General features: G+C 44.0%; 1 protein-coding gene across 1 annotated transcript in view; it reads right to left on the reverse strand.

The window, feature by feature from the left end:
• The window catches only part of ABCC4 (ATP binding cassette subfamily C member 4), a 274,755-nt gene that overhangs the window by 93,282 nt on the left and 158,934 nt on the right, over positions 1-22,539 (reverse strand). The window contains exon 20 of the mRNA XM_007526845.3: positions 3,986-4,065. Within this exon, the coding sequence (XP_007526907.1) occupies positions 3,986-4,065 (80 nt within the window). The remainder of the gene's footprint in view (positions 1-3,985; positions 4,066-22,539) is intronic.

Genomic DNA, 22,539 nt, shown 5'->3' on the forward strand with positions numbered 1-22,539 from the left:
CTCTTCCTTCGGCTCAGCTAGCAGAGCTAATAGGCTTCTAATTAATTTCCAGACGATTGCCGCTATAACTAACAGGTTTTCAACATTTGGTTGATTGGGGAAAATGAATTGAATATAATGTATTTGATTTGGGAAATTAGTTTTCATTCTATGGGCTTACCATAATAGTGTTTATTTTAAATTTACATGATTCCATTACGAGTCCCAGAACACCACAGGACTCGTCTTCCTCTTTTACAACTTCCTCTTTTCAACTTTGAAAAGGAGAAACACAGGGAGTCAGGCAAGGTGGTGAATCCGACAGAGCACATATGTTACCTGTAGAAGGAGCTGGGTTCAAACCCCCACTTCCCGCCTGTAGCGGGGAAGCTTCAAAATAGGTGAACCTGGGTTGCAAGTGTTTCTCTTTTTCTCTCCTTTTTTATGTCTTTGTCCCTCTCAACTTTTCTCTAGTCCTATGAAAGAAAGAAAGAAAGAAAGAAAGAAAGAAAGAAAGAAAGAAAGAGAGAGAGAGAAAGAAAGGAAGATGTGGCCACCAGGAACAGTGGATTAATCATGCAGGCACTGAGCCCCAACAATAATCCTAGTGGCAATAATAACCAAAAATTTAAAAACAAAGAAAGAAAGAAAGAAAGGAAGGAAGGAAGGAAGGAAGAAAGAAAGAGAGAAAGAAAGAGAGAAAGAAAGAGAGAAAGAAAGATACTAAGCAGGACTTAGACTGGATTTGGTGTATTGCACCACAGTAAAGAACTCTGGGGTGGGGATGGGGAGGGTCCAGGTGTCCTGGAACATGATGGCAGAGGAGGGCCTACTGGGGGGGGGGGGCTGAACTGTTATGTGGAAAACGGGGAACTGTTACGCATGTGCAAACCATTGTACTTGACTGTCGATTGTAAGCCATTAATCCCCCAATAAAGAAATTTAGGAAAGAAAAGAATGCACACATACACTAATTTAAAGAATCAATTCACATTTTCATTGGCCTTTAGAGAAGGTTAAATTCTGGGGTTTTAGGAAAAATTTTCATAGGCTCTTCCAGAAACAGGCCCCAATACTAAACCGATTCCAGTGGTACCTCTGCTTAGAAGCCTGCTCATGGCATGCAAATCCTCTGGAGAAACGCTTGTGCTCAGAGTCAGATGCACCAGTTACTGCACTGTTTATGAAGTTTCACTTGATTCTCCCTGACAACCATTTAAACAATGACTGTTGGGAAATGTCCCTCAAAGAATCCCACAATGGCAGGGGATCAGGGACTCTCTGTTAAGCTAATACTGTTCTTAAAAGAAGAAAAAGAAGGGGGGAGAAGTATTCCTTCCTGAAGGGATTATGCACAGCCTTATTAAGGACACCTGCAAACAAAAGCAGTGACAATTGGTATTTATCATAACTGATAACTGAGCTGTCCCTTGTGCAAAACGCCTTTCTGGGGAACAAGCACTTTCAGATTTACCTTTGCTGTGAGGTGCAAGGCAATCAGCTAATTGAGACTTTTGTCAATGCAAAGATGACACCTTTCATCAGGATGAAGTGAATGGAGAACAAAAAAAGACCCTTGTTTCCCCAGCTAAGAGCCAGAAGAGGGAGACTAGAATGTTCTTACCTAGTGTAGCTACGCATCTTTTATGCTGATATTAGGCAGCCTCCATCCCTCTGTACAGTATGCAGAAACGCAGGGATTTTTAATTATGGGGGTTCACTAGGTGATAAATACATGGGGAACCAGTCATCAGTAGAAACCCAACACTGAGCAGGAGAAATAATAGCTCACTTGAATAGTGTCTGCTTTGCCACGTGCTCAGTCAGGTTCCAGCCTAGCCCCAACTGAACAGAAGGAAACTTTGGTGCTGATCTCTCTCTCTCTCTCCCTCCCTCCCTCCCTCCCTCTTTGTCTCTAACAGGAAGGAAGGAAGGAAAGGAAGGAGGGAGGGAGGAAGAAAAATACTTTGAAGCTGTGCCCACTTTGCAAATACAGCCCCCCCCCCCTCAAGTCTTCTCCAAGTAATGAGTCTTGTAACATTAAACTGGCTTAGTAAAAGGCTGCTCTGTGGGAAAAGTTACAGAGCAGGGGCCAGGTGGTGATGCAGCTTGTTGAGCACATATGTTACAATGCGCAAGGACTAAGGTTTGAGCCCCCAGTCCCCACTTGCAGGCAAATAGCTTCACTGGTGGTGAAGCAGTAATGCAAGTGTCTTTATGTCTCTCTCCCTCTATATCGCCCCCTTCCCTCTCGAACTCTGGCTGTCTCTATCCAATAAATAAATAAAGATTTTTTTTTTAAGTGAGAGCTAAACCCAGTAAGATGCAGTTATAAACTAAGATTGCAAAAGAAAAACAAAAGCAAACCAGATGTTCTTGTTCAGAGGAGTTCTTCTGCCTGAGTCCCGGGCTCCCCCCATCGCTAGACAGTGGGGGCTGACTCTGCCCATGGGTGACAGTGCTGTTTGCAGTCAGATAATTCAGGACTGCACTTCTGTGCAGCTAAGGAATCGCCATCATAACTTCAGGCCTGGTACTGACGTTTCCAACACAGCCTCTTATCCAAGTCAGGCCATTTGGACCCCCCTTTAAAAAACTTTTTTTTTATTATCTTTATTTATTGGATAGAGACAGCCAGACATTGAGAGTAGGGGGAGATAGAGAGACACCTGCAGCCCTGCTTCACCACTTGCAAAGCTCTCCCCCTGCAGATGGGGACCAGGGGCTTGAACCTAGGTCCTTGCGCACCGTAACATGTGCACTTAACCAGGTTCTCTCCACCACCCGACCCATGGACCCCTTTTCTAACAGTGGGTCCAGAAGAAACATTACATTTTCAGTGGAAGGATATCTGAGCACCTGGGGAAGGGGAAGTAGGTGGTGGTGGTATTGGAGGGGAGGAGGGAGGGACATCAGGACGGAGTCAGAACTCCAAGCCTTACTAGCAAGTCTCTCTCTTGGCCTTAGCATGAGTTCATGATTAGAGGACTATAACCAGCACCTCGAGAAGGTGAAATAAGGTTCAAACTCTTCAAGTATGAGCAACAGCAGCAGGAATTCAGAAATCGGTGTTGCTTATGAGAAGTGTGTTTCACTTCCAACAACAACACTCAGGAGCGAAGAAGAAAGCTCCCCGGCTTGAGTCATTGAGGAAAAGACAAGGCTGAGCAGAACAAAGTGACCACAGCTGTGAGGAACAGCCAAGAGCTAGGACGCCCCAATATTACTCTAAAATATATTAATATTTTATATAATAAAATATTAACACCTGAAGTTCACAGATGAGACACGTGCTTTGATAAACAGTATTTGTGTGAGAAGGCTGCATTTTATTTTGTTAAAAAAAACAAACAAACAACAACAATAACAACAAAAACCACCTTAAGACTTAAGAGAAATCAAAGTGTGATAAGAAAAGCTGCCTAGGAACTAAACCGAAAAAGACATTTTCTGAGCTGACTTTGATCCTGTACACAGATCACTAGGCTTTGTCTCTTCAATCACTACCCCCCATTGTCCTTGTTAGCAAAGTATTATTTTCACCTTATTATTATTACTAATCTTTTCTTTGTAAGTAACCACACCTGGTTTTATCTACCCCCCTCAAAAAAAAAAAATAGTGCAGTAAATATTTGGCCTTTGTGGTAATACAATGCATGATTTCGTTAATCTAGGCTATCTTTCCGTGAGAGGTGATTGTTTCTGTATTATGAAATGTGTTCACAGTGAAGAGAGATCTGTGCCAGATACCTGGAAGGCAGGGGGAGAAGCACTGAGCTAGCATGTAGCTGCCGCGAACCAACCTTGACATGACTGTAGCCACGCCCACACACAGGGCATTACTCATGTTCGCTTGGCCGCCGAATCACAGCCACACCTTTCTTCTACAAACACGGCCTCTTGCTAAAGATAACATGACACATCGCCGGGCGGAAAGGCCCACCCTGGCCCCCACAAAAGGGCCTTGGGAACAGGGCCACCCCGGGTCTTCCCCTAGAGAGCTTACCTGGATGAAATCAAGAAAGGTCAAGGGCAGCAAGTCATCCATATGCCCAATGTCTTTGGAGAAACGATTTAAAATTCTCCCTGCAAGAACAGGATATGAGAAATTACTCATGTCCCCAGGCGGGCCCCCTTTCAGAAGAACAATGCACAAACAAATCAAAACAATATTTTAAAGGCATGTGTGTTCAATATAGTCCGCGTTCATGTGAAATAAGCCGACGTCAGTGGGAAAGAGAAAGAAAAAGATTATGATACCTCGAGAGGCAAAAATACCAACAAATGGTAGCGGGGTGGGGGTGGGGGACACGTCAAATTTGGTCCTGATCTTTAAAAAAAAAAAAAAAACAGGAGAGACATCTTGTGACAATTCTGGGAAGGGCTGTGAATGGTAGAATGTTCCCTGCTCTCGGACCCATCTAAGGCTTCAGCCCAAGTGCTCAACAGGCAGCTATGTGGTCACAAAAGAAATTACAGCTCATTATTTGGTCCACTAATTTTGCTGTACTTCTCAGAATTAACTGTGCCAAGTGGTACTTTTCAAAGACATGTGATTGTAGCCTCTGTAGTTTCAAGATCAGATTGATTTTATTCATTACACAAAAGAGAGAGAACACTCCAGTGCGAGGTGGCGTCTAGGCCCTATCTGGGAGTTTCACAAGTCTGCCACTCTACTAGCTGAGCTATCTCTCTGTATGTCACCCCTCCCCCCCCCACACACACACACCACCACCACCTCCAGGAGCTCTCATGGCACCTAGTATTTGGGGAAAACTTATGCTCCTGCCATTTCCAAGTTGGGAGCTGACTATCAAGGTAACGAGTCATTATTTTCAGAGGAGCCCCGGGTGTGACAAGCTCAGACTCATTCTTCAACATCCAAGAAGACACAAGGAATGCAGGCAGGGAAACAAAAATCTTACTTCATGACGAAAGATCCCTATCGATGAATAAATTCATTGATTTTCCTTTCCGGCTCAGAACCCATGAAAACACTGTGTCCTTAAGCCTCAAAAACATGGAAAAACTAGTTTCCTGTAAATATCTAGCCTGGTGTATGCACTGATCAAGAAAATTAAAGCTACAAAGGGACACACACACACACACACACACACACACACAACACACACACACACACAGTCTCTCGCACTGTTGAAACTCCTGAGACAAGTGCTAATTTGACCCTGAACTTCTTTTTTTTCTGTTTTATTTTTTTTAATTTTTTATTTATAAAAAGGAAACACTGACAAAACCATAGGATAAGAGGGGTACAACTTCGCACAATTCCCACCACCAGAACTCCGTATCCCGTCCCCTCCCCTGATAGCTTTCCTATTCTTTAACCCTCTAAGAGTATGGACCCAGGGTCATCATGGGGTGCAGTGGGTGGAAGGTCTGGCCTCTATAATTGCTTCCCCATGAACTGCTTTTCTAACTGATGCTTCAGGAAGTCAGGCTGGAGGTAAAATGCAGAGGGACTGGAATGCCTATGACCGGAGTCTGAGGGGGCAGGGGACATACTACCTCTGCTGTCTGCCCACAGGGGCCTTGCAGGGCTGTGAATCCCAGGGGGTGCCCGGCGAGATGCCAAAGCAGCACTCAGCCTCCATTTTTCTGTCTCAGATTTAAGAGAAAGTTTCCAGAAACCTTCTTAGAGTGACTGACACCTTGGGAAAGCCCAGTGACACCTTTGCTGAGCCTGTAATGACACTTCCTTTAGAGGGTGATGCCAAGGATTAAATGGGCTTCTGGAACATGTGTTAAGTTCCCCACGGGTTTTTGCCGCAGGTCACCTGGGAGGACCTGCCAGGTCCTGTGGAAGGTCAGCTTGTTCAAACTCATGACTCTGGTTCACTAGCTCTAAGGAGGAGCTATAGACTGTATTTCCACCAAGTTTGATAGTGCTATCCTCTCAAAGTGCCTGGGCTGTTTGTTATCTAGCCAGCTGTTCCAGTCGCACGAGATGGAGATAAATAATATATGAAAATCACCCTTCATATTTTATCAGATTTTTTTTTAAACCACAGCACTGCTCAGCTCTGGCTTTTGGTGGTGCCTGGGAATGAACCTAAGACCTTTAAGTCTAAGATTTTAAAGCCCTTTTGCATAATACTATGCTATCTTCCTGGTTCTTTACCAGATCTTACGGTCTGTGAGACATACAGTCAGCAGACAGAGACACAGACAGACAGACAGACAGACAGACAGACACACACACACACACACACACACACACACACACACACACACACACACACATATCCATATAAGCACTACAATAACTGAGCTGCATTACCAGACATCATGCAAATCAAGCTCTCCTTTATCCAATGGGCTGAGGATGTAATAGAGCTATGATTTCAAGTCCAGGGCCTCATAGTCATGAAGTTTTCTCAAGGAGCTACAAAATCAAATCTTCATGATCAATTCCCATAACATGCGCGCCTCTTCATCCCAGCACCATTTGGCTTTGGCCCTGCCTCAATCTCTCCAGGAGGGGCGAGAGGAGAGGGGATGGGGCTCGACTGTGAACATGGGCCCCCAAGTAGGTTTCAGAACTTTTGTTTTGGGCTCTTGTACTTGAAACCAAAACTTGCATTCCCAAGGACATTGGAGCTCTGCTACTTGTAACTACCCAGAAAGAGCCCAGTTTCTTGCAACACTCAGGCCCTTCATGCAGTCAAAGAGGTGATCGTTGCCCCGATTTCTCACAGGCAACAGCTCCCTGGTGCCTTTGTTACTTTTCTTAAGGGACAGTGTCCCTTCTAGGGTCTAGGTCTCTGCCATCTACCTGGTCTCAAGTATGCCTGGTGCTCACGATTTAAATCAACAGCCTAGGGATAACTTGATTAGCTTGATGGTCCCCACTCTGCCCAGAACAGAGGTAATTATGAAGCCTCCAAACAGGCCAATACTGGCAGCCCAATCATCTCCTGGACATGCATAAAATGAAGATCCACACAGCAGCCAGTATAGCCTTTCTCCTTCTGGCTTATTTCACTAAGGAGGGCTTTCAAGTTCTGTCTAAGTTACAGCAAAAGAGAAGCTCTTATCATTTCTCACAGGTGCATATTCCACTGTGTATTAAGACCACAACTTCCTTATCTAGTCATCTGTTCTTGGATACTTGGGAAGCCCAGCTTTATTACTATTATTATTATTATTAACCAAAGCAGTCATCTTAGGAACCAGTGCAAAAGGTCCCATCAGGCCACACTGCACCTGACTTTGAAGGTAAATACAGATGTCTCCCTGTTATTCATTATACAAAACATCTTGAACTCAAATGGGTACAATGTTATATTCTCAAAAGCTCTGAATAAGGGCTGAGATCACTGATCCAGGGACCACACTCTAAGGAACATGGGTGAATCTAAACGTGCTACAGGATTCCTGCTATCAGGCTCAGGCAACAAATACTGAAGTCATGGCCCCCTTGGAACACATCTAAGATAGACTTCCTAGCTTCTCACACATTGAGACCCTTAATTTCACCTTGTCTATTACTACCTTTGGGTTCCTATTTATTGAACAATTTGTCCTGCTTTATATCTTACCACCTTTCAGCCACGAAGCTGCAGATGTTGCTATGACGCCTTCCTGACTTTGCTGAGCAGATGACCTCACCAATGTGTCCCAAAGTCTCATTTCCCCAGAGCCCTGCCCCACTAGGGAAAGACAGGAACAGGCTGGGAGGATGGATCAACCTGCCAATGTCCATATTCAGCAAAGAAGCAATTATAGAAGCCAGACCTTCCACCTCCTATATCCCATAAAGAATTCCGGTCCATACTCCCAGAGAAGGAATTTAAAAAAAAAAAAAAAAAGGGAAGCTTCTTCAGAACCCAGGTGGTGGGAATGGAGTGGATTCATACCCCTGTTGATATGTCATTTTGTAAATCAATATTAAATCACAAATAAAATTAAAAAGAAAAAGAATAGCAAAGCTTCCAATAGAGGGGATGGGACATAGAACTCTGGTGTTGGGACCTATATGGAATTGTACCCCTGCTATTTTACAATCTTGTTAATCATTACTAAATCACTCATATAAAAATAAAGAAGCCATGTGATCACCATGCTGCACTCACATATATACTTCCTGCCCTTTAAAGTCCCCTCTTTCCTTTCAGCAGCTAGAGTCCTCTCTCATGCTTCCTTCCACCATACAGATGAAATCAGATGAAAGACATTATGAGGGCAGGGCTTTTGTGTTTCATTCCCTGCTGCTTCTGATTTTGGAGCAATATCGAGCCTTTAGAAGGTACTCGAGCAAACAGTGAATGAACAAATCCAGCATGGTCTCTGTTATAAAAAACAAAAGGCTTGTTTTCAAATTGCCGCCTCTATTTCCAACACTTGCTTTGCCATGTGCCATTATTTATTTATTTATTTGTTTGTTTATTTAAGTGAGTAACTATTTTACAATTGGGGGAAATCTACACTTGGGACATAAAGTCAATCAGGCTTGACCCTTTCCATGTTGCTGACGCTTTGTCTTTGTGCCCCTTCTAAGGGCACAAGAACCTTACAGGTGCAGACTATTGCTGAAGGATGAATGACAGCAACAAAGTTCTCCAGAAAATGAGGAAAACCCCCGGTCTCAAAGAGAGGATGCAGGGGAGAGAGAACAGCAACCTTGGGTCCTGGGTGGGTAAAAACTGACCCAGAGGGGAGCCAGAGAGTGGCACACAAGGTTTAGCACACATGGTACGAAGCATGAGGACCTGTGCACAAGGACCCATGCACGAGGATCCCAGTTCAAGCCCCCAGTTCCTTAACTGCAAGAGGGTAGCTTCACAAGTGGTGACGCAGGTCCGCAGGGATCATATCTCTCTGTCTCTCTTCCCCTCCATCTTCCCCTCCCCTCTCAATTTCTCTCTGTGCTATCCAATAATAATTGTAAAAAAGCTGACCCAGAAGGCAGCAAGGAATGAGTGTGTGGTGGGCAAGAAGAGCAGAGAAGGATGGAAGAGAGACCAGCCTTGCCAGGCTCAGACAACAGCATCATGGATAGCCAGATACTGAGGCTAAGTTCCTGCCTACCCAGGGCTTTATTCTAGATCATCCTTCTAGGCCCTGGGTCACATTTCTTTTCTCCTGAGCCTCACTCACAATCACACAGGGCTTTCTGGTCTACCATCCACCTGGGAGCAGAGACACAGAGACCAGGCAGAAAGGAGTAGCAGGAGGCCTGAGAGGCTGGCTTGGGGGCACTGTGGGCTGCTGAGAGGGTGAAGACTTTGTCTGGAAACTGTCTACACAAAGCATCTAGAATTCTGCAGCCAGGCATCACTGGGGGTGAAGTGGCCAGAGAGCTTAGCGCCTCATTCTGAACATATGCTTCTAAGGGAACAGGAAGCCAGATGTTACTTGACTTCTTCCCTTGGAACGTCTCTCTTTATCCCCATAAAGGATGTTCCTCCAGTTCAATGTCTTGTGAGCCTCAATGCAATGCCTCAGTTTCCTTTCTCCAGAAGCAGGAATAACAGGTGGGCTAAAACACCAAACTCTCACCCGAACACCTGCTGTTGCTCCTATAGAATTGCCCCAGAGGCACAAGTCAGACTCTGCCATGACCACTCGACCCTCGAAAGCCACTCTTCCTACCTGTAGTGCTCAAAAATAGGACAGCAAAAGCTCTGGCATGAGAACATGACTCAACTTGAAGACAATGGGCCCTCCCACTCCCCACCCCATGCAAAGCAGCTGAAGGTGTGCTGGAGCCAGATCAACTGATGCCCAGATCTGATTGGCCTCCCATCCCCAGTGCTGCATTTTATTATCTAGGCACCACAAACAGATGTTACACAAAACTGGCTGGGCTGTGAATGCAGCGAATGCAGGTGTGTATGTGTGTGTGTGTGTGTGTGTGTGTGTGTGTGTGTGTGTGTGTGTGTGTGTGTGCGCTTTAAAAAAGGGAGAGTGTTAGGGTTAGGGTTAGGGTTAGGGATAGGGACTGGGTTAAGGTTAGGGATAGGGCTAGGGCTATGGCAAGGGTTAGGGTTAGATCCACCTGCCATCATCCATGTCCAGCATACAATTATAATAGCCTGACCTTACACCTTCTTACCACATAAAGAATTCTGGTCCATATATCTTGAAAGGGGGAGAAATGTTAAGGGAAGATGATCAGATGGCTCTGAAACCCAGTTCCCTCAGGACATAAGAAGAGAGGATGAATAAGGGAAGGACATTTTGAAGTAATAATAGATGTAGGTTTGAGTTCTTATGGAACAGAATTCTGGACCATGCAAAAATGGGGTGTGTGTGTGTGTGTGTGTGTGTGTGTGTGCGTGCGCGTGCGCGCGTTTGTATAGTAGTTATATCTGTGACTTTGGGCAAAGTATTGTAGTTTCCAATGGAGGAAAGAGGGACTCAGAACTCTGTTGGTTGGAACAGTGTGGAATTATACTGCTGTTATCTTATCGTTTCATAAATCATTATGAAGTCCTTAGTAAAGTTTTGTTTGAAAAAAAGGAGAGGAAGCCTAGTTCTCACGCTTTATATTAGATCATTTAACAAATTCAGTTTTGCTGCTCCTGTGATGGCACAGCCACTGAGTCCATATATTACCTTGTGTGAGGAGCCAGGTTCAAGCCGTCACTCCCCCACCTATAGGGGGACACTTCCCAAGTGGTGAAGTAGTGCTGCAAGTATTTCTTTTTCTCCCTCTCTATCTCCTTTTTCCCTCTCAATCTCTCTGTGTTCTGTGAAATAAAATAGAAAAGAAAAAACTGCCGTCACGTGCAGTGGATTCCTAGTGCTGGCACTAAGCCCCAGTGATAACAATCGTTGCAATAAAATAAGAATTAAAAAATATTCAGATTGGGACCAGCAGGTGCCTTACCCACTAGAGTACACACCTTAGGTACCATGCACAGCGAACCATCAAACCTCAGCTGCCTACATGGGAATGCCTGCTGGGGAAGGAAGCTTTTTTGAGCAGTGGACAGTGCTGCGGTTTCTCTCCATCTCTGTAGAGAAAAGAAAAGATCCACCAGCAGTGCTGGATGCCTGCAGACACTGAGCACCAGTGGAGACTGTGAGAGAAGTCTTGGTGGATATACCACAGGGCTTTGTGCATGAGGCCCTGGGCTGAGCCCCAACATCTTCTGGGAGGATTACATGCCAAGACAAAAAAAGAGCCTAATTTGGCTAGGCCAGGTCATGTGTGGTCTATGATATCTTTATTTATTTATCAGAGACAGACAGTCAGAAATCAAGAGGAATGGGGCTGAAAGAGAGGAAGAGAGACACCTACAGCTCTGCTTCACTGGCAAAGCCTGTGGGAACTGGGGGCTCAAATCTGGGACCTTGAGCAGAGTAACATGAGTTTAACCAGGTGGGCCACCACCCAGGCCCCTAGATTTTTTTTTTTTTTCAGCACTGCCAGCCACAAACTGGGACTCAGTACTGGCACTATGAATCCACTAATCCTGGAAGCCATTTTTCCGCTTTTTTTTTTTCCTCTATTTTATTTGGTAGGACAGAAAGAGAGGGAAAGTAAAAGACAGATACATGCAGACGTGCTTTCCGTTATGTAAAGCTTACAACCAGCAGGGGATCAAACTCAGGTCCCTGCACGGTGACATTTGTGCTTAACTGGGTGCTTTACCTGATTTTTGTAACTGAGAAAATAAAAGTTCAAGTACAGTACTGAGAATAACTTCCAGGTGTAACAACATTGGCATGATCTTTTTTTGTGGAAGTAAAAGTAGAAATCTATTAAGAGATTTCCCTTTTTCATTTTTTTCCTCATCCCATACCTCAGAGGTTATACATTCTAACTCAGCAAATAATGGGGTAGCAAGCTTAGCCAAAACATGAGAATTAAGTGAAACCAACTAGCCCAGCCCTACCTCAAAAAACGTGCACCTAAGCCTCATTCGGAGTAGTTGTAAGTTCATTGATGTGGATTTTTGAAACAGGTGAAAAAACGTTGCAGGAGAGAGACCTAAGTACACTATTCCTTCATGAAGTTACCTTTGTTCTGTTTGTGTTACAGAAACATGTGTTGGTTGCTAGGGATCAAACCCAGAGCCTCAACCCATAGAAGTTGTGTGTTCAATCTAATGAGAAATCACCCTGATATGACTTTTCTTTTCTCTCTCTCTCTCTTTTTCTTTCCACCAGGGTTATTGCTGGGGCTTTATTGCACAAAGAATCTACTGCTCCCAGATCCTCTGTACCTCATTCTTTCAGATACAAATAAATGGCATTTATACCACGTTTCCGCAAACAACAAAATGGAATTCAGAATGAAAGAGAGCTATCGACTAAGGTTTTTAGTCTCAATCTCCTCGAACACTTTTGAGATACTGAATTCCCATTCCAGCCTGGGTGGGGGGGAAGCCTGAGGAAATTCTAGAGGCTTCCAGTCACTGTAGAGGTTGGCCTGTCCCAGTCGCAAGGTGTAGCAAGGGCCACGCCAGCTTCCACAGTGCCCAGCCTGTTTTCACATCAAACACCTTAATCAGAGGGCAAACGGCCCTGAGATTTCTGTAGAGGTAATTAAACACCAATTCAATGCCCATTATTCACCATCCAAAAAGGGTCTGCCAGGGAAGAACTCTGCACACACTGGAGGTGGGTTAAAGGTCACATACTTGGCATAACTGAAGTTAAACAATGATTCATTAAAGCCTCCTCTGCCCCTCTTTGTTTCTCCCATAGAGACCTCAGCCTCTGTGTGTGATGGCCTCGCCGAGCACATGGCGTGAGGCAGTACATGTACCACAGCACTGATCATGGGTGAAGGCTGTTCTCCTTGATCCTCTCGCTTTTTCTTTCTTTCTTCCTTCCTTCCCTTCCTTCCCTTCCTTCCTTCCTTCCTTCCTTCCTTCCTTCCTTCCTTCCTTCCTTCCTTCCTTCCTTCCTTCCTTTCTTTTTTCCAAATTAACTATTTTACTGTAAAGAGACAGAGAAAACATGAGAGGGAAGCGAGAGGTAGAGATTAAGAGAAAGACACCTGCCAACACTGCTTCTCCCCTTGAGAAGTTTTTTCCCCCGCAGTTGGGGGCCAGCATCTTCAACCAGGGTCCCTGAACATTTGTAAGACGTGCGATTACCAGGTGTGCCACTGCTCAGCCCAGTCTCCTTGATTCCCAACCTTCTTGACAGCAGGAAACTTTACTTCTTATGTCAAAACGGAAAGCACTGGACAGCTGGCCAAGCCCATTTAAAATGTTGATTCACACAGAACAGGGCAAAGAATGACAGGCTCAGAATCTATCTTCCACCTCGAAAGGCGAGCTGAGGCCATTTCTCCAGGAAAGGCTGATTACCCTCTAGAAAAATCCCTGATTCGCATAACTTTGTGTCTAACACAAGCCCGGTCAACATTTTTTGGTCTCCTGGTACCTACCTTATCAGCCTGGTTCCATGAAATTACATGTCCCTTTATAACACAACTTCCCCCTTCTTCCTCCCTGCCCCCAAGAAAACCCAGAGGCCCATGTTAAGTGGGGCTGATAATTCCCAAATGCTTTTAATCACATTTCTCCAAAGAACCCTATTACCTTCCTGCAAGTTCATTCCCCCCTTGTGGGGGTAGGGGGTGGGTGGCAGGAGGGCTGAAGTATCAAGGAAAATGACAAGATTTCCGCATTTTGCCTAGACTAGCATTTTATGAGTTTCCATAGTTTCACTAATGCAGCTATTTTTAAATTACATGACTCGGGTACCTCATTGTGGGTTCAAATCTGAACTGGAGATCGCAGAACTGTCTGGAAATGGGCTCTGCTGTGCTGCTGTTGATGCTATCAAAGCTCATACTAGCTTCTTTAGAGGGTACTGAGCCAGCTCTGCTGAATGCTAGTCACATTCTGTATGACAGGTACTTATACTAAATAAACTAAATCAAAATGAGTTCTATTCCTCTTTTCAGAACAATGCATGTACGAGGCAAGTGTTCAGAAAAGAAAGCAATACTTCATTAAAAATAGTTCAGGGGCTAAACATCACATCCCCAAAAGTATTATAATAAATCAAGCTAAATATACATGACATAGTATTTTTTTTCCCTTAAGAAATAAAACAAACAAAAACTACCATGTGTGAGGACCTAGCTTTAAGTCCCTTGTCCTCATCATCCCCAGGAGGAAGCTTCACAAGCAGCAGAGCAGTACTGCAGATGTCTCGTCTTCTGTCTGTCTCTCCCTCTCTATCAAAACATGAACAACAAAGAAACAAAACTAACTGCACAAAACATAATGTATTTCAATTTTGCTTACAAATTGGACAATGGGAAATAAGGATTAACTGTGTTGGACCTTAATGGATACAAAACAATACATTCATATACAGACCAGGTAATGAATGCAGAAAATACTAAATATACACGTTATATATAATATTATATAATAATATATATTATGGGAAAAAGTCACTTTAAAAAAACTGTCTTTATAAATGAACCTGATGAGCCAGCTGGTGACATGCCCGGGACAATGCACATGTTATAGTGCTCAAGGACCTGGGTTCAAGAACCCCCAGCCCCCACCTGGGGGGAGGGAAGCTTCTTAAGTAGTGAAGCAGTGCTGCAGGTGTATGTCTCTCTATCTCCCCCTAACCTCTCAATTTCTCTCCGTCTTTATCAAAATAAATAAACAAAATATTAAAAAGAAGAAATACTTTTAAAAAATTAACCTGCTGGGGGTTGGATTCAGCAGTTTAAGCACACGTGGTGCAAAGCGCAAGGGCCAGGTGTCAAGATCCTGGTTCGAGCCTTCGGCTCCCCACCTGCAGGAGGGTCGCTTCACAGGAGGTGAAGCAGGTCTGCAGGTGTCTTGTCTTTCTCTTCCCCTCTCTGTCTCCCCTTCTCTCTTGATTTCTTTCTTTACTTATTTTTTTTATTATCTTTATTTATTGGATAGAGACAGCCATAAATCAAGAGGGGGTGATAGAGAGGGAGAGAGATATAGAGACACCTGCAGCCCTCCTTCACCATTCATGAAGCTTTCCTCCTGAAGATGGGGACCGGGGGCTCAAACCCAGGTCCTTGCACATTGTAATACGCGCGCTCAACCAGATGCGCCACCACCTGGCCCCTTCTCTCTTGATTTCTCTCTGTCCTATCCAACAACACCAGCAATGACAACAACAATAATAATAACAACAACAACAAAGGCAACAAAATGGGAAAAATAGCCTCCAGGAGCAGTGGATTCATAGTGAAGGCACCAAGCCCCAGCAATAACCCTGGAGGAAAAAAATAATTAACCTGCTAAAAGAAAGTAACCAAATTATTTGTTAAACTCAGTGAGGACCATGGAGGTGGGATGGATGGGGTAGAGCACAGAACTTTGGTCGTGGGGTGCTTAGTTATATATATACACGCCTACACACTGCATATGGGAGTGAATTCATAGCCTTGAAATTTCATTTTTAAAAGCACTGCTAAATCACTAACAAAATTAAGGGGGGGGTGCTAAAATTTTATTGAAAAAAAAAAAGCAATACTTTTCATTTGGAGAGAGAATCTATTTCTTTGACATCCCCCCCTTTTACTGCTTGATCACTACACACAGTGACAATGACAACAACCTTGTTTGTGCCTCTTTCACAGCTCAACTGTGACAGGTAATCATCTGTGGAGGGGGAGAGTGGGAAGGCCACACTGGGTCTATCTGTAAACATACCATGGAAAAACACGTTTTCCTGCACATCTAAGCAATTTTACAGTCTATCAGGTCGGTGCTCCAAAAGTAAATTTATCCACATTAAGTGCTGACAGAGAGGAGACATCCCAGTGGCCAATAAAGTGCACTCTCACCCAACCACCAAATCAGTGCTGCCATTAGAAACAGAAGCGTTTTTTCAAGCAGTTTAAGGGAGGAAAGTCTCTTTGGTGGTGAAGCAGAAGCCATCTCACATGGTGGTCGGTTACTGATCAAGGTTCCTGTGTGCCCACAAAGAAACGTCTTTGGGCTTCATCTTTCTTCACCTGAACTTAGTCATGTAAACTGCCATATGGCATTTCCAGCTTCCCCACAAGCAGTCTATAAACAAACAAGAAAATATACTCCCTCCCCTGTCACCCTTTTTAATTTTTCTGCTTCTAGGCCCTAAAACTGACAGGCTATTATCACTGGTGTAGATGCTTGCAAAGTGGGCCTTCGTGTTGGGCAGAAATGTGCTGAGCTGATAATATCCATTTATCTGAAATGCCAGCAAGTCACAAAATTCAGGTGTGATGCTTGCCACCTAAAGTAATTTACTATTTGAAGAAAGACTGCTTATGCCCAGTCTGTCAAAAGGAAAACAGGAAAGGAGTTAAGAAACTGTAAATAAGTCTAAACACGGCTGACGTTTGATCTAATTCTCAAGTGCAGAATTAAAATAGAAGAAGCATGTCAAGGGAAGGGGAGTAGAGGGAATTAACAGCAAAAAGAGTTGCACCCTGGGAAGAGCAGAGACCTGCACCATCAGCCTGTTTCCAAGGACATGGTGTCCAACTGATCCAGGGGACCCCGTGATCCTTGTTATGAAGGACTGGTGCTCAGAATGCCTTCTATGATGTACTTAAAACAAAGGAATAGGGAGTCAGGCGGTAGCTCAGCGGGTTAAGCGCAGGTGGCACAAAGCGCAAAGACCAGCATAAGGATCCCGGTTCAAGCCCCTGGCTCCCCACCTGCAGGGGAGTCGCTTCACAGGCAGTGAAGCAGGTCTGCAGGTGTCTGTCTTTCTCTCCCCCTCTCTGTCTTCCCCTCCTCTCTCCATTTCTCTCTGTCCTATCCAATATCAATAACACCAATAACTACAACAATAAAACAACAAGGGCAACAAAAGGGAATAAATAAATTTAAAAAAAAAACAAAGGCATCTACCTCACCATACCCATTAAAATAGCGATAAAACAAACCCAGAAAAAAATGTATTGGTGAAGATGTGAAGAAATTTAAGGCCCTGGGCCTCATTGCTAGGAATGTCAAATGGTGCAACCACTAAGGAAATCAGTAAGGCAGCACCTCAAAAAAAGTTAAACACAGGTGATCCAGTGACTTCTCTTCTAGATATAGAGCCCCAAAGAACTGAAAGCAAAGTCTTGAACATGTGTCTTCAGATATACGTATGTTCCCAGCAGCAGGATTGTTCTCAAGGGCAAAAAAGACGGTAGCAAATCTATTGAGAAAGACGAATTCACCTTCTTCACCTCATCTTGGACAGAGTATGAAGGAATCATGTTAAGTGAGATAAGCTAGAAAGAGAAGGATGAATATAGGAAGATCTCACTCATGGACAGAAATTGAGAAATAAAAACAGACAGGGAAACACAAAGCAGAACTTGGACTGGGTGTGGCGTATTGAGCCAAGGAAAAGGACATTGGGAAATATACAGGTTCTAGTGCATGATGGTGGAGGAGGACCCAGGCTGGAGATGAAGGTGTTCTGCAGAAAGGTGAGAAATTTTACACATGTACCAGCAACTGTATTTACTGTAAGCCATTAATCCTACAATAAAATTTTAATAAGCGAAAGCAAATCAATGGCTTGCCAATGAATGAATAGAACAATGAAATGTGGTGATTGTATCCATACAGGGAAGTATTGCTCACCCTCCAGGAAGATCTGACACCTGGAAGGACATTATGCTGAGTGAAGGAAGTCAGTTACAAAATGAAACATACTTTTAAAAAAAATGCTTACTTATTCCCTTTTGTTGTTCTTGTTTTATTGTTGTAGTTACTATTGTTGATGTCGTCGCTGCTGGATAGGACAGAGAGAAATGGAGAGAGGAGGGGAAGACAGAGAGGGGGAGGGAAAGATACCTGCAGACCTGCTTCACCACCAGTGAAGTGACTCCCCTGCAGGTGGGGAGCCAGGGGCTCGAACCAGGATCCTTACACTCGTCCTTGCGCTTGGCGCCACCTGCGCTTAGCCCTCTGCGCTACTGCCCGACTCCCCACACTTTTTAAAAATACATTTGGTACCATAGGAGTCAGATTCATGGGTATGGTAAGTAGAAAGATGGATGTCAGGGACTAGGGGGTGGTGGGAAGTGAGGGGTTATTGTTCAAGGGTACTGTGCTTTGCCTGGGGAAGACGAAATAGTTCTGGAGAAAGCTGGTGGCAGAACAATGTGAATGCAGTTAACACCACAAAGATTTATTTCCCAATGGCCGACATATTTATGAAAACAGTGGTGGTAACTAGAGGGAAGTGGGGCACAGGAACTTTGGTGGTGGGTACCATGAGCCGTTCACACACATATACAGGTATAAAACCATGCCTGTGCAATTGCATAATTCAGTAAACCAATGTTAAATTACTAAAAAAAAAAAAAAGAAAAAGAAAAAAAAATAGGGCAGCGGCTTAAGCACACATGGCACGAAGAGCAAGGACCGGCTTAAGGGTCCCAGTTCAAGCCCTGGGCTCTCCAACTGCAGGGAAGTTGCTTCTCAAGCCCTGAAACAAGTCTGCAGGTGTCTTTCTCTCCCCCTCCTATCTTCCACTCCTCTCTCCATTTCTCTCTGTCCTATCCAACAACAACAGTAACAGCAATAATAAGGGCAAGTAAATGGGAAAAAAAAGTGGCTTCCAGGAGCTGTGGATTTGTGGTGTAGGCACAGAGCCCAAGTGTAAACTCTGGAGGCAAGGAAAAAAAAAAGCTTGAGATAGTACATTAAGATATGTTTGTCACTGCAATAAGGAAAAAAAAAAAGATTAAAAAAAGCAGTATTTAGGAAGGGCCAGGCTGTGGCACACTTCGATGAGTGCACACATTAAACCATACAAGGACCCAGATTCAAGACCCCAGTCCCCACCTGGAGATGGGGGAGCTTCAGGAGTGGTCACACAGTGCTGCATGTGCCTCTCTCCTTCTTTACGTCCCCTCCACTCTCCATTTCTCTCAGTCTTTACCCAAAATAAAACTAACATGATTTTTAAAGGTGTAAAAAAAAAAAAAGAGTCTAAAAGACAGGATTTAAGCCTGGTAGCTACCCTTCTCTCAGAACCTAGTCACCTACCACAGCACCTACCTCTGTTGACAGTACTAGAATGCTCAGCGTCACATGTACACTTAGTAGCCAACATGCCAGGGCCAAAGAAAATGCGACAGTTGTGACAGGTCTCTTGGCCACTATCTTGGTGGAAAAAGGCAAAGATTTAGGTACTTCTGGGTCCAGGAGCTTCCAAGATTCTACTCAACACCCCAACTGAGAACTTTCGCTCAGAAAGAAAGGACAGAGAGAAGATGAATTAAGTTCAGAGAGAAAGAGTGGAGTCAAAGGATAAAACTGCCAAGGGTTGCACAGTGAAGAGAGAGAGAGAGTGAAAAAGGTGGGAGACAGTTTCATCTGCAGAGCTGTGGCTAACCTTTTGAAAAGGCTGTGGCAATTTACCTTCCTCAGAACTTATCTTATACAATCAATATTCTTGACTCCTCTTCGTGCCCACTTCCAACATCTTGAAAAACATTTCATGTAGACTGTCAGTGGAATGCGGCCTCCCTGGGTAGCATGGTGGAATCGACACACCTAGGACTCATTAAAGTCTCTCCTTCTCTACAGTTTCAGGGGCGCGACAGACGGTCAGAATCCAATCAGCGGTACTATTGGCTGGGCATCAGCATTCAAAGCATGGTTAAGAGCCTTGCAAGAGGACAGACAGCACTGGGTCACACGGAGACAAGAAGGAAGCTAGAGGAAAATGCTGCAGTAAAGCCCGAGTGTGCCTGAGTGGACAAGGGCAGGGAATTAGGTACACTTCCTTCACTTTAAGGGCATGAAACGAAAAGTAGGGCGTTGTATCCAAGGAGATGAGATGGGCTAGTCTTGAGTTTAAGAAAGGAAAAAAAAATCTAGATAAGAACATGTAACATGTACTGGAGGAAGAGTGGTCCTGGGAACCATTAGAATGGCAGGCAGGAGTCTGGAAGTTTGGCAGGTAGGAAGAGAGGAAGAGGAATGTGGGTGTTGGGATGAAGGGAATGGGGCCAAGGAAAGAAACGGCATCAAATCCCAAGAGGAGATCAAGCAAGGACCAACCCCAGGAGCCTAGGGTCTCTGTCAGGACCGATAAGGTTTTCTGCAAGCCTTGGGGACAGGCCAGATCCAAAGTGACTAAGGAGAAAGCAGAAATGCCCACCCTCAAAGTTTTTACATGGAGAGCAGCAAGTAACACCTGTTATATATATATTTAAAGAAGCAAAACAATTAGCTGAGGTGATAGTTCTACAATAAAAACAGAGCAAAGCAATCTCACCATGACAAAGCATGTTGAAAAAAAAAAACCTCTGAATAAGTCTCAATGAAAGCAGAGATAAGATCAAGAGATCTCACAATACACTTACCTTTTACTTCATTTACCACTGAGTCATCATAATTCTGACCACTACAACATGTAAACTGTCCCTGTGTCTGCTCACATGGTATTTAATCCAAGCCCTTAATGAAAGGTCCAAAGTAAAAAGAGAATGATATCAACACAAACAGATTATTAAACCATTTGTTGTTATATCTTAATGATTTTCAGACACCAAGTTGCCCACATTACCATGACGCCCACTTGACTTCCTTGGGCAAACAACCTCACTAATAAATGTGTCCTGGAACCACACCACTCTAGAGCCCTTCCCAACTAGGGAAAGATAGAAACAAGCTGGAAGTATGGATCTACCTGCCAACACCCATGTCCAGTGGAGAAGCAATTACAGAAGCCATACCTTCTACCTTCTATACCCCATAATGATCCTGAGTTCAGGCTCCCAAAGGGATAAAGAATAAGAAAGCTTTCAGAGGAGGTGACGGGATTATGGAACTCTGGTGATGGGAATTGTGTGGAGTTATATCCCTCTTATCCTACAGTCTTGTCTATTATTATTTAAAAAAAAAAGTAAAAGAAACTACAATCTCACAAGCTCAATTCAAAAGCTTCTTTCCTTAAACACTACATTTCAGGAGCAGGTGAAATCCTTAAAGTGTCATTAACTCTCATCTAGAAACTCAAAGTGCTGCTAATATCCTAGAGACCAACGCTGGAAAGAGAGAAATATTTAACAGGCATATTTATATTTGCATTTATTAACTAGGAAAACTAACCATATCCATTCTGTGTGACTGTTAAGTAAAAACCACCTGAAGTAATCACTCATCTTACAGATATAAAGACATGAAAATTGGGGCCTGGTGCTGACACACCTGGTTGAACACACATGTTACATGGACCTGGGTTCGAGCTCCCAGTCTCCACCTTTGTGAGTGGTGAAGCAATGCAGGAGGTGTCTCTCTGTTTCACTTCCCCTTTCAACTTCTCTCTGTCTCTTTTTTAATTTTTTTAATTAGCTTAATTTATTAATTGGATAGAGGCAGTCAGAAATTGAGAGGGGAGGAAGAGATAGAGAGGGAGAGAGAGAGAGACCTGCAGCCCTGCTTCACCACTCCTGAAGCTTTCCTCTTGCAGGTGGGGACCAGGGGCTTGAACATGCATTGTACCATGTGGGCTCAGCCAAGTGTGTCACCACTCAGCCCTGATTTCTGACTGTCTATATCCAATAAATAAATAAATAATAATAATATAGAATGAAAAATTCATGGCTGGAGAAACCAGCTCAATTGGTCACATGTAAAATTTTCATGCCTGAGGTTTCTAGTTCAGTCTCTGGCACTGCATGTAACAGAGTGATGCTCTGGCTGGTCTCTCCTCTTTCACTTGTGTGAAACACTCTCTTATATGCAATAAATAAAATAAATGCACTGGGTTGCTGTGGAAGTCATGATTCATTTTTTGCACAAAACATAGGAAAATATATCATGACTTTTCTGACAACTACATGTGTGTGTGTACACGCGCAAGCCCTTTATGCAAGGAATGCCCCATCAGTTCCCAGGGCTGCATAACATCCAGACATGAGGTCACAGAAGCAGCCTCCATTTCTAGTTGACTTGCAACCTGTGTTCTCAAATGCATTTAACAAAAGTGGGCCGGCACGGTTTAGCAGGTACAGCATGGAGTTATTTGCATGTGTGAGGCCCTGGGTTCAATGCCAGGTACCATGTATGCCGATGGGGGTATTACTCTGGTCTCTCATAAAACACGTAAACCTACTAAAAAAATCATAGGATAGGTTTCACAATTAAAAAAGCCCAATACATGTTTATATGTCAGTAAATCATGACTTTCCACGCCTTGTTGAATGCCGAGTTCATTAGGTGGAAAATGGGTAGGGTATATTTATTAAAAATGGGTATATTTAAAGGGTCAGAGCAGCCTTACATACTGGGAAAGGAAATCTCAAATGCAAGTTTTAAAAAGCTGGGTCACACTGGGCAGAGAACAGCCTTCTAGAAGCCCCTTTGCATGACCCTGCCAGGTTCACACATGGGGCCAGGGAAGTAGCTTATCCTACTACAGCACAGATTGTCTAGGCCTGAGGCCCTGCAAGCACCACGTTATGCCAGGGCTGAGTACTTTCAATTGAGGGGACAGTTTCCAGCCCAAGATGGTAAGTTGGAGAAGACAGAAGATTCTGAGTGCAATTCCCCTAGTTTGGGTGCAGTACCTTTCACTAAGGGGGGCTGATATGCAGGGAGACAGACACCTGGGGATAGACTT

This window comes from Erinaceus europaeus, chromosome 5 (genome assembly GCF_950295315.1).
Source record: "Erinaceus europaeus chromosome 5, mEriEur2.1, whole genome shotgun sequence".
In the NCBI taxonomy this organism is placed as follows: Eukaryota; Metazoa; Chordata; class Mammalia; order Eulipotyphla; family Erinaceidae; genus Erinaceus; species Erinaceus europaeus.